This window comes from Echinops telfairi, unplaced genomic scaffold, assembly GCF_000313985.2.
Source record: "Echinops telfairi isolate 266 unplaced genomic scaffold, ASM31398v2 ScPeMD7_3509;HRSCAF=4178, whole genome shotgun sequence".
Lineage (NCBI taxonomy): Eukaryota > Metazoa > Chordata > Mammalia > Afrosoricida > Tenrecidae > Echinops > Echinops telfairi.
Window position 1 is genome coordinate 10,793,906 of NW_022107407.1, and position 17,481 is coordinate 10,811,386.

At 41.4% G+C, this 17,481-nt stretch overlaps 3 protein-coding genes across 3 annotated transcripts in view; 1 reads left to right on the forward strand and 2 right to left on the reverse strand.

Moving 5' to 3' along the window:
* EIPR1 (EARP complex and GARP complex interacting protein 1) overlaps positions 1 to 17,481 on the forward strand; it is a 263,777-nt gene that overhangs the window by 170,090 nt on the left and 76,206 nt on the right. The window contains exon 4 of the mRNA XM_045294272.1: positions 9,816 to 9,972. Within this exon, the coding sequence (XP_045150207.1) occupies positions 9,816 to 9,972 (157 nt within the window). The remainder of the gene's footprint in view (positions 1 to 9,815; positions 9,973 to 17,481) is intronic.
* On the reverse strand, positions 4,815 to 5,141 carry LOC101661531 (DNA-directed RNA polymerase III subunit RPC10-like). The gene has a single exon (XM_045294274.1). The coding sequence runs from the start codon at positions 5,139 to 5,141 to the stop codon at positions 4,815 to 4,817; it is 327 nt and encodes a 108-aa protein (XP_045150209.1).
* Positions 13,847 to 15,483, reverse strand: LOC101661842 (transcription initiation protein SPT3 homolog). Its single transcript, XM_045294273.1, is given in 2 exon segments — positions 13,847 to 14,713; positions 14,715 to 15,483. Coding segments are annotated over 2 exon segments (1,119 nt in total). The 5' UTR covers positions 15,303 to 15,483; the 3' UTR covers positions 13,847 to 14,182.

A 17,481-nucleotide genomic window follows, 5' to 3' on the forward strand; every position in this document is an offset into this window, starting at 1 on the left:
AACTGCTGAAGACAAAGCGGGTGAATAAGCAAATGTGGTGAAGAAAGCTGATGGTGCCCGGCTATCAAGAGATATAGCATCTGGGGTCTTAAAGACTTGAAGGTAAACAAGCTGCCTTCTAGCTCAGAACCAACAAAGCCCACATGGAAGAAGCACACCAGCCTGTGTGATCACGAGGTGCCAAAGGGATCAGTTATCAGGCATCAAAGAACAAAAAAGTCATATCATTGTGTGCTCATCTCCATGATACGATAGCTGAAGACAAATGGGTACATAAGCAAATGTGGCTAAGAAAGCTGATCGTGCCCGGTTATCAAAAGATATAGCATCTGGGGTCTTAAAGGCTTAAAGGTAAACAAGCAGCCATCTGGCTCAGAAGCAACAAAGCTCACATGGAAGAAACATACCAGCCTGTGCGATCATGAGCCATCAAAGGGATCAGGTATTAGGCATCATTAGAACAAAAAATGCTATCATAGTGAATGAGGGGGTGGTGGTGCAGAATGGAGATCCAAAGCCCATTTGTAGGCCACTGTACATCCTGTTACGGAAGGTTCTCGGGGAGGAGACGAGTCAGTCAGGGTGCTATGTAGCAACGATGAAACATACAAGTTTCCTCTAGTTCCTAAATGATTCCTCCTCCCCCTCTATCACGATCCCAATTCTACCTTATAAATCTGGCTAGACCAGAGGATGTACACTGGTACAGATAGGAACTGGAAACACAGGGAATTCAGGGCTGATGATCCCTTCAGGATCAGTAGTGTGAGTGGAGATACTGGGAGGGCAGAAGGAAGGTGGGTTGGAAAGGGGGAACCGATTACAAGGATCTACATATTTTTATTTTCTTATCTTACATTGTCTGCTGTCTCCCTTCACTCATGTTTCTGTTGTTCTTCCCCAGGGGTGGGGGTGGGTGCGTTATACGTCAATCAGTATTGTTGGTTCCCCATTTCTCCCCCTTCTCCCCCACCCATTACTGTTCCTGAGGGGTTTATCTTTCCTGAATTCCATGGGTCAAGAGCTCTTATCTGTACCAGTGTACATGTTCTAGTCTAGCCAGATTTGTAAGGTAGAACTGGGGTCATGATAGTGGTGGGAAGGAAGCATTAAAGAACTAGAGGAATGTTGTGTGTTTCTGGTTCCCTTTTTAATTAGGGAGAAAGAATGCATTAGGTCGAAGTTTGCATATCTGGGACTGGAGACCTCATTAGTCTTTTACTGAGATTCCACATGTGGCACTGCATCTGCTATCAGGACTACAGCTTTGTTGGGTTAATGGTCTCACTCACTCACTCACTGCCATTGAGCCATTGTGACTCATGGTGACCCTATATGACAGGTAAAACTGCCTCTGTGGTTTTCCCAGACCAAAACCCTTTACAGAAGTAGAAAACCTCATCTTTCTCCCACAGATTAGTTGGTTGTATAGTTATTCTCCATAATTGGATGAATTTGCAGAGGTCAGTTGGTGAATTCAGCATATTCTTGATGTCCTTGATCCTCAAGTGAGACACACATGTCCACCATTCCTCTAACGGGATAGGGTTAGTGGAGGGAGACTCCAGAGGCCTCTCTTCCCATTCCATAGGCCACAGACCTAATATGGAAGCTACAGCAGCTTTCTAGAGTGCCAATCTCATTATGTGTTCACAAACACAATCACCACTAATGGATCTGTACATTCAGTGGATCTGCTGGAAGACAGAATTGTGCCAGGGCTTCATTTATTATCTGGGCCCCTTTGACCCCACTGCAATGGGGACATAATGATACTTTGTGTTTCTGTGTATCAGTGAATACCTTGTGTTCAGAAGAATTTGAAATACCTGGATCTTACCCTTGCCTAAGTAAATGACAATAGGTTTCTCTGTGGGGATGGGAGATTTCTAACAGTATAGATTTGCCCTGGTGTTGCAGTTCTAAACTTTTTGGGATCTAGGCTCTCTTTTTTCAATGGGTTCCATGTCTGAAGTTAGTTCAGGTCCAGAAATGAATACAGGTTCATTATTTTTTTTGAGGTGACTTCCCTGAGCCACCTGCTCTAATAGGTTTTGACATATGTAATATTTTTGTATATATAGCGGATGTTGGAGCCCTGGCTTAGTGGATTATGCATGGGGCTGCAAATCGCAAGGACAGCAGTTTGAACCCACTTGGCTCTCCAAGGGAAATGGGTGAGGCTTTTTTCTCCTGTAAACATTTGAGGTCTCAGAAACCTGCAGGAGCAGTTCCACTCTGTCTTTCAGGCTTCCTATAAATCAGAATCACCTTGATAGCAGTGGGTTTGGTTATATATAATGGTTTGGTTACAGGATATAAACCAAAGCGCTGCTGTAATGTCAACTTGGACTCATAAGGAATCTATAGAGCAGAGTAGAATTGCTTCATAAGGTCTCCAGTGCTGTACATCTTCAGAAGCAGACTGCCTCATTTTTCTCCAGTGCAGCAGCTGGTGGGTTTGAATTGACAACCTCTCAGCAGCAGCCATTGTGCCACCAGGGTGATTTTAAATATATAAATAATGATGAGGGTGGCCCAAGACCTGGCAGCTTTTCGTTTTGTTTTACATTGGATCGCTATGGGTCAGAACTGACTGGATGGCACCTAACAACAACAACAACAGCAGCAACAAACATTTAAGTATCTTATCAATATCTATATGACAGGAACTCAGGAGGCACAATTGTTAAAGTGCTTGTCTTCTAACCAAAAAATCAGTAGTTCAAATCTATCCGTGACTCTGAGGGGGAACCTATCTGTAGATCTACTCTCCTAAAGATCCTAGCCTCGTAAAGCTCCATGGAGTAGTTAGTTGTACTCTGTTCTATATGGTGACTATTTGTCGAACAATAACATATATAGAGCGTGTAGCACAACTGAATAGTTCCTATTCCGAAGTTTTCATTTTGTTGTTATTGTTTTTAATTTCTTGCTTTCCAAGGTGACTTTATAGCCTCAGGATTGCTATCTTCTATTAGCATCTTTATACTTCTTTACCAGTTGAGCTTCATTGGGGCTGATTCAGAATCAAATTAAGGACCACGGGTTTAGAGTTTGGTTTGATGCTAGATTTAACTGGTAGAAGTAGGGACCTGCCACGAAACTTGTTATAAACAGGCCAAGCTATGTAACAGCCACTTCTCGGAGTTGAATGTGAATATATGGTAAGTGAATATTCAACTACTAGAGCGTCTCTGATACACCTGGGCTATTTTAAAGTCTTTCCAACAATATGTGAAAGTTGCAGTTACTTTAAATCTGTCCCAACCCCTGGTATTGTTAATCTTTAATTTTTTAAGTCACATTAGTTATTGTATAGTGTATCTGTTGTTTATTTTGTTTTCTTTTGTTTTTAATATCATTTTATTGGGGGCTCTTACAGCTGTTATAACAATCCATCCATAATTGTATAAAACTTATGTGTACATATGTTGACATCATTATTTTCTAAATATTTACTTTGTATTTGAGCCATTGGTATCAGTTCTTTTTACCCTCCCTCGGGACCTCTTGATAAACTATAAATTATTATTTTTATATCTTATGCTAACTGCTATCTTCCTTGCCCCATGGTTTCTTCCTCCTTCCTCTTTCCACCTTCCCCTTCCCCTCCTGGTATTACTATTCCCATTTTTGTTCCTGAGAGGTTTATTTGATCTGGATTCCAGGTGTCATGAACTCATCTCTACTTGTATACATGCTTCAGCCTAGTCCGTAGTGAAAGGCAGGACTGGGGTCATGATAGAGGGGGTGAGAAAGCCTCAAGGAACCAGAGGAATATTGTGTGTTTCCTTGGTGCTTTACTGTGCCCTGTTTGACTCATCCCTCCCCTGTGACCCCTCTGTGTGTGTGTGTGTGTGTGTGTGTGTAGGCGGGGTGGGGGGGTGGTGTATTCCATTGTCTACAGATGGGCTTTGGGTCTCTGCTCCAACGCCCCTCATTCTCAATGATATATTTTTGTTTGTTTGTCTGTTTGTTTGTTATACTTCACCCTGGTTGACTCACCCCTTCCTTGTAACCCTTCTGTGAGGGGATGTCCTATTTTTTTACAGATAGGTGTGGGATCTCTGCTCTGACCCCCCTTGTTCTCGCAATATATTTTTTGTCTGTTTCTTTCTTTCTTTTTGGTCTTCTGATACCTATTGATCCCAATGACACCTCATGATACCACAGGCTAGTATGCTTCTTCCGTGTGGGCTTGTTGCTTCTCTGCTAGATGGCCACTTGTTTAACTTCAAGCCTTTAAGACCCCAGATGATCTATCTTTTGATAGCCGGGTACCATCTGCTTTCTTCACCATGTTTGCTTATGTACTAATTTTGTTTTCATTGATCATGCGAGGAGGGTGTGCATAACAGAATGCCAGGTTGTTAGGACAAAGTGTTCTTGCATTGAGGGACAGCTTGAGCAGAGACTGAAAGTCCATCTTTAAAAAAATGTTTTCAGACTACATTTTTATTAAGTAAGTTTACAGTGAACACTTAAATATTGAGGCATATGTCATGCACTAAGCTGAGAGGTTCTACTTTACTATTTGCATGAACAGTATGGCTATTGAAGAGCCCAGACTGTAGCACAGGAGAGTCAGTTGCCTGGACCTTAAACATGGCAGACGTAGTTGTGGGTGACCTTTTCTCATGTACAAAAACTCCCTGGATAGAAACGAAGTAACCCAATCCGACTATACACAGGCTACGTGTCCTCGTGCAAGTCTCTTTGCCCCAAGGGGGTTTGTGTGCCTTCAGGAGCACCATCACAGGTCCACAGGGCTGCACAGGACCAGATGGGACTGCTGCCAGGTCAGCCTGACTCTAGTCCCTCCAGCAGTGCACACACCGGGCATTGCAGCACTTGTAGAAGGTGGTCATTGGCTTGTCAGTAGAGTGGGTCTTCAGCCACATGATGTAGACCCAGGGATGCTCACATTTAGGGCATGGCTCTGCAGTGGAGTTTACATTTTTCCAGGCAGCTACTCTTCCAAGCATGTCATCCAATTCTTTCAGCTTGGGATACTTCCGGGTTGTCACCTTGCAGGTGATGTTGTTCACATAGGGACCGGTATTGCAGGCAAAGTGGTGGCAGTGCTGGCCCTCCTCCATGATCAGTCTGTTGCTGCAGCCCGGGCAGAAGGGCAGCATGGTAGCCAAGTGCTCATGCTTCCGGGTGTAGCGTATCTTATTGTGGTTTTATTTTGCATTTTATTTTCTGTTAGTAATGATGTTTTGCATCTTTTTATGCAATTGATTACCATTTATATGAGATTGCTTTAAAAGGTTCATGGAGAATTTTCATTATCTTATAATTCAATATTTCCACAAATTTATTGAAGCACTCTTGTGTATTTTCTTTTGTGAAGTATTTAATTCAATATCCTTCCATTTTTTAAACTTACCTGTTTTGTTTTATTAAGTTCTAAGAATGGTTCATAGGTAAAACCCATTGTCAGAAATTTCTTTTATAAATATTTTCTACAAGTTTTACTTTATTTTTGAACAGTATCTTTCCAAGAACAGAATTTTAAAATTTTGATGAAGTCCAAATAATTGCATATTTTGGTGGATAAAAATGCTTAATTTTAGGGGACAGTTTAGTATCCATGAAACACATAACACTGTTCTAGTTCTTTAATCTTTCCTTCCTCAGGTATTATGATCTCAGTCCTACCTCACAAATCCTGCTGGACTGGTGTACTTATATCGTACAAACAAGAACCTTCAATATACGGAATTCAGGTCGGGCAAACTCCTCAGAAACAGTAATAGGAGTAAACAATTCCAGGAGGGTAGGGCAAGGGAAAGGGGGTGGGGGATGAAAAGCAATGATGGTGGAATAACCCCTCATAAGGGGGACAAATACCAGGATTGTAGGGGAAGGGATAGAATGGGTGGTGAAGATACGTGTAAATAATAATAATAATAATACATAATATATTAAGGGTTTGCGACGGTGACAGGGTGGGGGAGGGAGTGAATAAAGAGGTGCTAAGATTAAAAGGCTCAAGAAAGATAATGTTTTGAAATTGTTGGTGGCAACATTTGTACATATCTGCTTGATATAGCAGGTGTGTGGATTGTTACAACATATGTAAGAGCCCCCAATAAAATGATTTATCATTAAAAATGCTTAATTTTAAAGTAATCTACTTTATCCAGCTTTTAAGACTTGTTTGTGTGTTTTCTGCCCTGTTTAAGACTTGTTTTGCCATTTGACAGCCAAGAGGTTATCCTACTATGTACTCTAGGACACAATTGTATTATTTCTGAAAGGAACTTCCTATTTAAATCTCTGGCACATCTTGAATTGATAGTGTGTTGGGTAAGATTCAAGATTTTTAGAAATATGGCTATTTAATTGATCCAGTAGCCTGTAAGACCATCCTTTGTCCACTGTACTACAATAGCATTTTTGTTGCAAAATAGCTGACCATCTGGGGTTCTATTCTCTCTCTGGGCTACTTACATATCTTTGTACCAAAATTAGATTGATCATTCAATTTGTTTTCTTCTTTAGGACTCTTAGCTGTCCATGTTGCTGCCATTTCTCTATAAAGTTTAGGACTTGGGAAGCAGCTTGTTGATTGCTGTTTTAAAAAAGTAAAATTCCTGCATCTTTGATAGGTGTTCTGACCACAGTGACGATGAAATGGAAAAAGTCTATCAATTTCTTCAGTCTGAAATTGCATTCAAGATACATTAATAATTATTGGTTATGAAAGCACTGGCTACTAACCTAAACATTGGAAGTTGGCAGAAATGAGATGAAACTCATAAAAATTGATATCTTAGGCATTGAGGAACTGAAACGTATTGGTTTGGGTCCTTTGAATTGGACATTCATATAGTTTACCATATAAGGATTGATAAATTGAAGAGGAATGTCATCACATTTATTGTTAAAAAGAATATTTCATGATCTATCTGGAAATACATAGCTTTGGTAATGGTAATATCTAAACATTTGCATGGAAGACTAGTTAACACAAGTATTAGTCAACTTTATGCACCAACCACTAAAGACAATGGTGAAGAAATGAAATTTCTACCAATTTCTACAGTCTAAAATTGATCTAACATGCAATCAAGATACATTAATATCCCTGGGGGACAGACAACCGAAAAGTGGGTGAAGGGAGACATCGGACAGGGCAAGATATGACAAAATACCAATTTATGAACTATCAAGGGCTCATGAGGGAGGGGGGAGTGGGAAGGGAGGGGAAAAATGAGGACCTAATGTCGGGGGTTTGAGTGGAGAGAATGTTTTGAGAATGATGTACTAATGCGCTTTACACAATTGATGTGTGTATGGATTGCGATAACAGTTGTATGAGCCCCTAATAAAATGTTTTAAAAAAAGCATATATCTTACCCCCCCCAAAAATGCCATGTATTAAAGTATCCTACCATTTAAAAAAAAAAGATACATTAATAATCATTAGTGAGTGGAATACAGAAGTTGGAAACAAATAAGATGGATCGGTAGTTGAAACATGACCCTGGTGATAGAAATGGCATTAGAGACTGTATGATAGAATTTTGCTTCAAAAAAATCCATGGGAAATTCCATTTCATTATCTTTTTGTTTAATTTCCTATGAACTTATTGACGCTCCTCCATATAGTAAGGCGCTCTGGTAGTGTAGTAGTTCACACAATTGACTGCTAACCACAAATTTGGGAGTTCAAATCCACCAGTAGCTCTGTTTGAGAAAGATATGACAGTCCCTAAAGTTTGCTGCCTAGGAAATTGTATGGACAATTCTTTTGTCCCGTAAGGGTCACTATGAGAATCAACTTGATGACAGTGTTTTCTGTTTGTTATTTTTAATACTATATGTGTATCAGGAGCCTTCATGGCACAGTGGTGAAGGCACTCAGCTGCTAACCACAAGCTCAGCAGTTTGAACCCACCACCCTCTTTGGGAGAAAGATGTGGCAGTCTGCTGCTGTAAAGAGTTACAGCTGTAGAAATCACATGAGATTGTTCGGATCTGTCGTACAGGATCATCATGAATTGGAATTAACTCAAGGGCAGTGCATTTGGTTTTATAAATGTACGTATGTATAGCTATGCATGTCTGTCCATGTCTATATCAATCCCCTATCTCTCTGTGTATCTAATTATTTTTCTTTAAGTGATAGTACCTTTAGACTCAACAAGGTATATGAAATGAGCAATGCATTTCACTTTAGAATATCTTGTCTAAAATCTTGTTCGAACTCATCTGTTTGGATGGCTGAGAGCACCCCCTTGTGTTTTTACTTTGCCTCTCTACAGTAGTCAAATTGCTGCCCTTCCATGTCCCTCTTCATTTGCAGAAACAAAAATAAGTTGCATGGAGCAAAGTCAAGTGAGTAAGGTCTATGGGGAAAGAGAGGCATGCTGTTTTTTGCCCAAAACTGGTGCACTGAGATGGCTGTGTGAGCAGTTGCATTGTCATGGTGGCAAAACCAGTCCCCCGCCTGCCACATATCAGGCCTTGTTTTGTGGCACTGTTACTCAATCTTTTCCGAACCTCTAAATAGAAAGCTTGATTAACAGTCTGACCTGGTGGAATGAACTCCAAATGCACTATCCCCCTCATAGGAAAAAAAAACACACCAAATGAGCATCTTTTGGGAGGGTGTACCCCCTCATATATGTCCTCAATTTCATAATTCAATTTTTTCCTTAAGATGTGGGAAATACCACTCATGAAGGTATTTTTGTTGTAATGTAATACTTAATATTCTTCATTTGCTACCATTTATGTAATGCTAAAAATGAATCTATTGTTTTAACATCATCTATTGAAGGTCATCTCTAAAGGAAATGGTATTCAGCACATATGTAATTTAACAATGATAAAGAGTGTACTTTGAAAGGAATTTATGAAGTTCTGATTATTTAGCAATGTGTGATTAAGTTTTTTTCCATGTAATCTTCAATCATATTTAACATTTTTTATATTGTAATTAGTATTCTTTCTACAGGGGTGCTAGTCTGACCGATTACCTGAGAACAAGTTGGACCTAGCTTTCTCGCAGTCCATGCATGACTTTATCCACACAATTGGCTTTGAAGGTGCTTCAAGCATGAACAGACTCTTGGTGCATCTTAAGAATCAGCACTCAAGAGAGAAGTGGCATATGAGTAGCCAGGAAAGTGTAAGGCTGGGTTCTGTTGTTACAAAGGAAGATTGTTGACTTGATTTGTAAGGGAAGGGAGGTGATCACAGCAGACACTGTGATATTCTCTGCCTGGTGTGTGGAGTGGAGGCAGCCAGTATAACCCATATGGTGTCAGCGTGTTACCCTATGGTTCTCAAACAGTTACCACTGTTGGTAAACTGAGGTAGCATCATACTGAGGACAGTGTTTCCACATGGAGTATATCTCAGTGTGCTTAATGTCTATTTAAAATGATCTAATAAAGCAATGAGGGGGAAAAATCCACTTAATGCCAAACTTAGATGGAAAGAAAGGAGCTGCGTACTGGCGATTATATCTCCAACCCTTAATTTTGCTTCCTTTTTTGAAGAACTGTTGAAGAAGAACGGAAGAAAATCGATTTTGAGGAAATTAAATTTTCTTATGAAACAGAATGATGGTTTTTAAAACAAGAGAAAAGTGGGTTAAATGTATGCTAATTACGAGAGGTGCCCGGTTCTGCTTGCTGACTCCGACTCTGAGCCTTTCTCTCTGGTGCCTGCAATTTTAAATATTTTAAAGAGCAGATGTGCCCTGCTTATGGATTTTGTGTAAATGTTGATGCGCTGTATACAGAATGTGGGCTGCGTACCATGCTCTGTTGACATTATCCTCTATTGCTTAGCTTCAGACAGTAAAGTCCTGACATGTGCTGCTGTGTGGAGGATGCCGAAGGAATTGGAATCAGGCAGTCATGAATCCCCTGATGATTCATCAAGCACCACGCAGACCCTGGAGCTACTCTGTCACCTTGACAACACAGCCCATGGCAACATGGCCTGGTAGGATTCTGCATATTTTACACGCCCAGAATAAGCCTGAAGGTTAGACGGGTGCTCAAGTTTGTACAGAATTTATATTCCAGAAGCTACATTATACTCTTAAAAAAAACCTTTTCTTTTTATAAAATGGTACAAATTGATACCCCACCCCCCACCTAGTCCCAGTTGTTTTCTAGATTAGAAACATTTATGGCAATCCTACCTCAGATACATCCTGCGAGCCTGCTCCCTGTGCTTTTCCCTCTTCACCTGAAGTCAGCTTTGCACATGGCTCCCTAACATAATGATACAAGTCAGCCACTGCACCGCACACAGTGCTTATATTACTTTTTAACTTCAAAAGTATGCTTTCATTCAGAAATCTTACACATACTCTTTTTAAATTCATGACTTTAGGTTGAAGGCTTATAATGTCTTTTTTTCTATGAACTAAATGTGACTACCAGTGTGCCTGCTCATGGCATATCCCCAAGTACTCCATGTCTTCATTCTCATATTTATCTTCCCCATCTGTCACATTGAGTATCAAGGGACTAAGAGATGTGAAAATCCTTCGTTTTGTGTTCCCTGGCCAGTTGCTGTATAAATGTTGTGATAGTAGATAGTTAGTGTATCTTCTGGTAAGCACCAAGGGAGTCCTGACCCTCCTCAGAATACCATAACACCTGATCATTGAAATAATTGCAGCCTAGGTCAATTTAGGGAGCCATGTTTTCAAAAGTGAACTCTGGGAGCATCAGAGAGAGAGTTAGTTCATTCTGAGAGAGAGAGAGAGAGAGAGAGAGAGAGAGAGAGAGAGAGAGAGAGAGAGAGAGAGAGAGTTAGTTCATTCCATATCCTCTTTCTGGTCGATTCTGTCATAGTTGCCTCTACCCATTTGATTTAATTCAGTAGCTATTCATTAAGCATCTGCTGCACCTTGCCGTACTGTATGGATGCCTGATAATGTAAACATCTATATATACTGAAATCATTGTGAATGCTACGTTGCTGTGGGCTCCCAGTAAAAGGAGTAATTCTTACTAGAGGAATTAATTTTGGAGGTAACATTTAGAGCTAGAATTTAGAGTGGTTCCGGTTTCTATTGTCAGGATTTGGATATGGCAGTAATAAAGGACAACAGTGCTTCAGATAAAACACATTTTGTTGTGCCAGAATTCACTTCATAATTATTATACCACCACTCATTTGGTAATCATTTCTTCTTACAGAGGTCCATAATATTAAATCAGTACCTGGTATTGATGAGTAAGGCCTGGAAGGCACATAAGGAATGTTGAAACTCATGGGAGAGCTTGCCTAGACTATGAGGCGGGGTTCAAAAAGTTTGTGGGAAAAGGGAATGAAAAGATAATGGAATTTTTCCATAAACTTTTTGAATCCCTTCATATATCAGTTTATTGCCTACTTCAGAATGATTTTTAACTCTTGAAGTCACCATCTGTGTATAAATTAAACATCATAGGTAAGATTTCCAGAATCCTGATGGTTCTGTGAGTTAGGCATTGAGCTGTTTACCATATAATTGGTAGTTCAAGCTTACCAGCCACTGAGGTTGTCTGCTCCCACAAAGATTTATAGTCTTCAGAAACCATATGTAGAGTTGGTATCGACTGAATTACAGGGAATGGGTTAATATATCCGCATTTCAAACCATCACCATGTTTTCCTAGCAGATAAATATGTGTGTGTGCATGTGTGAATGTATGTTTTCCAGTAGGAATACCAGTCACAGTGGGAGCAGAGATGACTAAGATATAGTCCAGGTCAGCAGGCAGCTTGAGGAGATTGACCTAAACAGAACATGGTAGTATCCCGTGGTAAGTGGAGAACTCAAGATGAGCTCAGAGAACAGAGTTTGGACCCACCTGGGGATTAGAGCTATGGGAGGGACTGTCATACTACACCCTCCAACTCCCCACCTTGCTTAAAGTATTCTATAAACTATGTCATCCAAAAAAAGCAGGACACCTAGCCATCTCTGTGTGTCCTTTAGGGAAATGAATACTAGGTTGATATGTTAAAGCTGGATCATACATACACACATATCTGAAAGAAAAACTGTGATGAAGCCATTTTTGATATTTTAGCATATCCAAATTAACTAAACTCCATAATTTCATCCTGAAATGCCCAATATTTTTATTTTGCTGCCATTATTCATGAAACCTTTTTTTGGTTACCTAGTCAATTATTAGATATCCTTTTTTCTTTTTAAAACCTTCACCTTAAAATAATTGTGAATTCATACACATACAATTGCAATAAGTACAGAGAGGTCCATCAGTTTCCCCCAATGGTAATATCTCTTGTAACCATAGTACAGCAGGGAATTGACACATCTACAGTCCTCCTGTTGTTGTTGGTTTCAGTTTAGGTAACTCCCCTCACAGGAAGGATCCCTGGTATGCAGACTAGGAACTAGGCCATAGCATTTTCAAAGCCCATTTGTAGACAATTGGACATCCCCTTACAGAAGGGTCACAAGGAAGAGACAAGTCAGGGTGCAGTATAGCACCGATGAAACATACAACTTTCCTCTAGTTCTTTAATGCTTCCTTCCCCCACTATCATGACCCCAATTCTACCTTATTAATCCGGCTAGACCAGAGCATGTACAGGGATACAGATTAGAGCTGGAAACACAGGGAATCCAGGATAGATATACCCGTCAGGACCAATAATGAGAGTGGTGATACCAGGAGGGTAAGGGGAGGGTGGCAAGAGAAGGGGGAACCAACCACAATGATCTATGTATAACCCCCACCCAGGTGGATGGAAAACAGAAAAGTGTGTGAAGGGAGACATGGGTCAGCATAAGACATGAAATAATAACAATAATTTATGTATTGTCAAGAATTCAAGAGGGAAGGGGTGGGAGGTGAAAAATGAGGAGCTGATACCAAGGGCTCAAGTAGAAAGAAAATGTTTTGAAAATGATGATGGTAACATATGTACAAATGTGCTTCACACAATGGCTGTATATATGGATTGTGATAAGAGCTGTATGAGCTCCCAATAAAATGATTTAAAAAAAAAAGAATTTGAGTCAGGTGAATATAGTGGTAGTGAAGAGTGCTATTTCAAATCAAAACTTAGGTTTTGTTTTTTTTTTGTATAAGAAAGAGTTTTTGAGGAATTGAACATTGAGAAACATTGAGAAAACATCCCAACCCAGTCCAGTCCAAGGCCATAAGTCTAACAGTAGCCCATATGTCAGATACCAATCTATAAAGTCCTCTTCAGGCACATGAAACACATGCAATGAAGCCAAACGCAGGAGGAGCACAAGCCAGTGGGTAGAAAGTCTTTGGGTCTAGTGGCGCTATAAACATCTCAGTGCTGGCAGGGGTCTCTCTGTGGCTTCTCCAGCTGCCGAGGTCTGGTTGCGTCCATGTGGCTTGTCTTCTGCAATGTCTCCCAGGGAGTGAGCAGTGTGTGTCTCCTGCCTCCAAGGAGGAAGAACCAGATTTCCCAGAATTCTCAGGAGAAGGCCATGCCCACAGAAGTCTCATTGGCTATCTCCAGATTGACAGCCTAGACTCCACCCCTACCCTCTTAATCCTCCCATTTTGGGGTATCCAATTTCTATATTGCCCACTTACATCAACCCAGTGCTGCTCTGAGGAAACAATCATATTCTTTGATGTGAAGAATCTTCATTCCAGTTGGAACCTTGTGAAACCTGCATCCATAAGCAAAGTCAAATCAGGGCAGGCCATCCATAAAGTCAACAGCTATATGCACCAGTTCACAGGCTCAAAAATCTCTTCATCTGGTTGGGTTCTGGTCAACTCAATGTGGGCTGCCTCTCTTAGCCTCACCAGGGTGTCCAGTGGTCAACTTGCCTTAGACCATGGCCGTATCCCGAACATTCAACAACCCTAGCCCCCTTGGGCTAGGTCATGAACTTCAGCCCAGTCAACCTGCTCTTGTCTTCTTCTCCAGTTCCTGTGAACCAACTCCAAGGTGCCAGTGGCCAGACTCAACCAGTCTCTTTATTTTTTAATGTTTTTTCGAATTAAAGCAATAACTTCCCGTTGGAGAGAGTGGAGATGTCTGAGGGGTTGCTCAGGGGCAAACCAGGAAGAAATGACCCAGGCTGATTCCCAGTCTGATGCTTCCCTTCTTCAACTGGTACTCATGTCCTGCCTTCTCAGGGGCGTGGGTGGGAGCGGAGGGCCTGGGGATGGAGGAATTGAACATCACCTCAGCAGGCCAGGAAAACCATCCTGTTTCTGCGGTAGGCACTTGTGAATGGGGCGAGGGGGCCAACCTTGTGGCCGTAGCGCCGAATGGCCTCTCTGATGTGGCAGGGCTGGATGGCATCGCGGGGAGCCTCACCACCATAGGCTGCAGTACTCTTCTTCCTTTTCCTCTGTTTGGTTTGAGTGGAGTCTTGTCCGGCACTCCCGGTGCCCAGGGGTCTGGACGTCGTTTTCCCCGGGTGCTGGGATCCACTTGGAGCTGTTGGGATGGCAGGAGGAGTGTTCTCAGGGGAATCGGGATTGCACTTCATGCAGGAACTCTCAGCAGAGCTGTGATACTGAATGAAAGTTGCAGAAATGGCGTGGCTGAAAGGGTCCCCTGCCTTAGTTACCGTGTCCTGCTGAACAAGAAGAGCCAGATCCACCAACTGTGCCACGGTTTCATATGCCAAGTACGCTAAAATTTCCATCGCCACAGCATTGGGTTTTATCTCCAGACTGCGGCAGTCCAACCAGTCTCGGAATTTGGAGGCCTCTTTTAGAGAAACTTAATTGCCGACTTTCACAAAATTCTGCATACTGCGCGGAATCCATCATTCTGGTTTGTCTTTCTGCTCTCTCCATTCTCTCTTGTTTAACTTCATCGAGCTCATCATCTTCAAGCATTGCTAACAGTTCTCCTGTCTGGTCAATAGAGCTGAGAAACTCTTGAGCAATTTTTTGCCTTTTGTTGGAATTCCTGCTGCCACACAGTTTGTCTTCCAGAAGTTCATCCTCATCTGTGCCTTTAACAAGTTTTGATTTGTAGTCTCGGAAGAACATGTCTCTTAGCAGTCTTCTAAGTTTTTTCTTATCCTTGCGCACCAAAAACAAAAGATCTTGAGCAGAGATCACCTTTGCTCCTCTCAGCTGAGAAATGTCTGCAGCTTGCTGTAACAGATGAATTAGCTGAGTGTGAACCACATCTTCTACCAAAACTGCTGTTTCATGAAGAGGCCTCCTGGCATCTCCTAAAGAAAACATCATCCTCTGTAATTCGCCTGCAAAGCTGATGGATTCCCCCGTTCTTCTTCCAGTACTTGATGTCTCGGTGGGCATTGGGCTAGCTGCAGTATTGCTCATCTCTGCTTTAAGAACACTTGGGGCGTGGCTGGGGGTCCTGTGTGGACAATGTGCGGGTAGAGAAGGTGCGGTTCCTGCTGCTGCGGCCCAGGACACGCTTCGAAAGGGGCCAACCCGTCTCTTTATTGCTGCATTTCTCCCACTTCCACTCAACAAGTAGATCCAGGTGGTCACCTAGCAAGCATCTCAGCCTGCCCACAGGCTCCCTTTAACACTCAGACCCAGAGAGGAGTTTTCTTCATGGTTCCAGATTTTTTTCCAGCTTCTGACAAAGACCACTAGAGTTCAAACTTCAAATCCAAAGGATTCCTTTTTCTTTATCTTCAATCTGTCAAGCCTGCCCCTAGGCAGGTCTTCTGGAATGCAAATATCCGGAGTACTGGGTGGGGCTTATCTTCTCGGCGACTTCTTTCCAGGCGTGGCTTAAGCCCATCTAAGGATCAAATTATTGCCTTTAGCAAGTGGGTTTACAAGCTCTCTATTTTCATACTTCACAAAATCATTTCTATACATTCTTATACCTAGAAAGTCCTCTGCAGACTCACGAAACACATGCAATAATGCCAAATGCAGGACGAGCACAAGCCAGTGGGTAGAAAGTCTTTGGGTCCAGTGGCGTTGTAAGCATCTCAGTGCTGGCAGGGGTCTCTCTGTGGCTTCTCCAGCTTCCGAGGCCTGGTTGCTTCCATGTGGCTTGTCTTCTGCAATGTCCCCCAGGGAGTGACAAAACTTAGGTTTTAAATGATGTTTTGGATTTGTGTACCTTTCTTTTTTGGCTCACGAATTGGACCCAAGAGCTCTACCAGAATGGAGCCCCCACTTATGGCTGCTCTGCTAAATCTATGTATATGGCAGCATTGAAGAATGCTGCACCTGCTTCCCCACATCCAGAGTTGTTGTCTTTTCTGGTAGTGTCAATGGCCACCTTCTTAGTGTCCTGCAACTCGGAGGTGATGCCATGATAAAAGCAATGGTGTCAATGGACTTATACCTTCTCTCTGTTCTAGAGTAGTCTGACGTTTCAGTTTACATCACCACTCAAATTTTCATTGATTTCTTGAGCAAGAGCTAGTTGATTCTTCCAATGAGTAGAAATTAAGTAGAAATACACAGTTGGGCAAACCTTTCTGTTGGCTTTAACTCCTGTTAATGAAATTAGCAAAGGCTAATGATGTGATTATTAAAGACTTTGTGATAAAATATGTTCTGTTTGAACACTAATTAGATGTGTTCCAAAGCTCAGGTGCATATGAAACCAAATGAGCTCTGGACAGGGAAACACAAAACCTTGTTTCTTTGTCTTGCCCTGATCTTAGGCAGCAATGCAATATCAGGAAAGTCACTTCATTTCTGCAGATCAACTTTGTCCTGTCAAAAATGGGTGTAAGCTTTCCAAATTATTATGATGATTACTACATTGATGTGATTATGATGATTACTACATGATGTGATATGTATGAAAATGGTATACAAACTGTGTTTACTAAGAGAAATAATGGAAATAAGGAAAATGGAAGGCTTGGTATAAAGTTCCTATAGATCATTCTAATCCTAACTTTCCGCAGTTCTGCCCTGTGGGGTAAGAGGTTCTGAGCTCTGTGAAGTGAGCTGAGCTTATAGGGTCCAGCATATAAATATTAGCACTTACATCCTTGAGTATGACCAAAGGGGATATAATAACTTTTCTCAGATGTCATTTCTTCAGAGGGGTTCCTCTTAATTATTCTGTCTTAAGTAATCACTACTTCACTCACCACCCATGATTACCATTTTACCCAATTTTATCTTTGGTAATAGCAGTTCTCACTACTTGACATTACATTATTGATCCTTTTGCTTGTGTGTTTATTTCATCCTTAGACAGTAAATTTCTTTTTTTTTAATTTTAAATCATTTTATTGGGGGCTCATAGAACTCTGATGACAATCCATCCATACACAGCCATTGTATGTCTAGCACATTTGTACATTTGTTGCCCTCATCATTCTCAAAACGTTTGCTTTTTACTTAAGCCCTTGGTATCAGCTCCTCATTTTTTCCCCTCCCTCCCTGCTCCCTTCTCTCTCATGAACCCTTGATAATTTATACATTATTATTATTTTGTCATATCTTACACTGTCCAATGTCTCCCTTCACCCACTTCCCTGTTGTCCATCCCTGAGGGAGGAGGTTATATGTA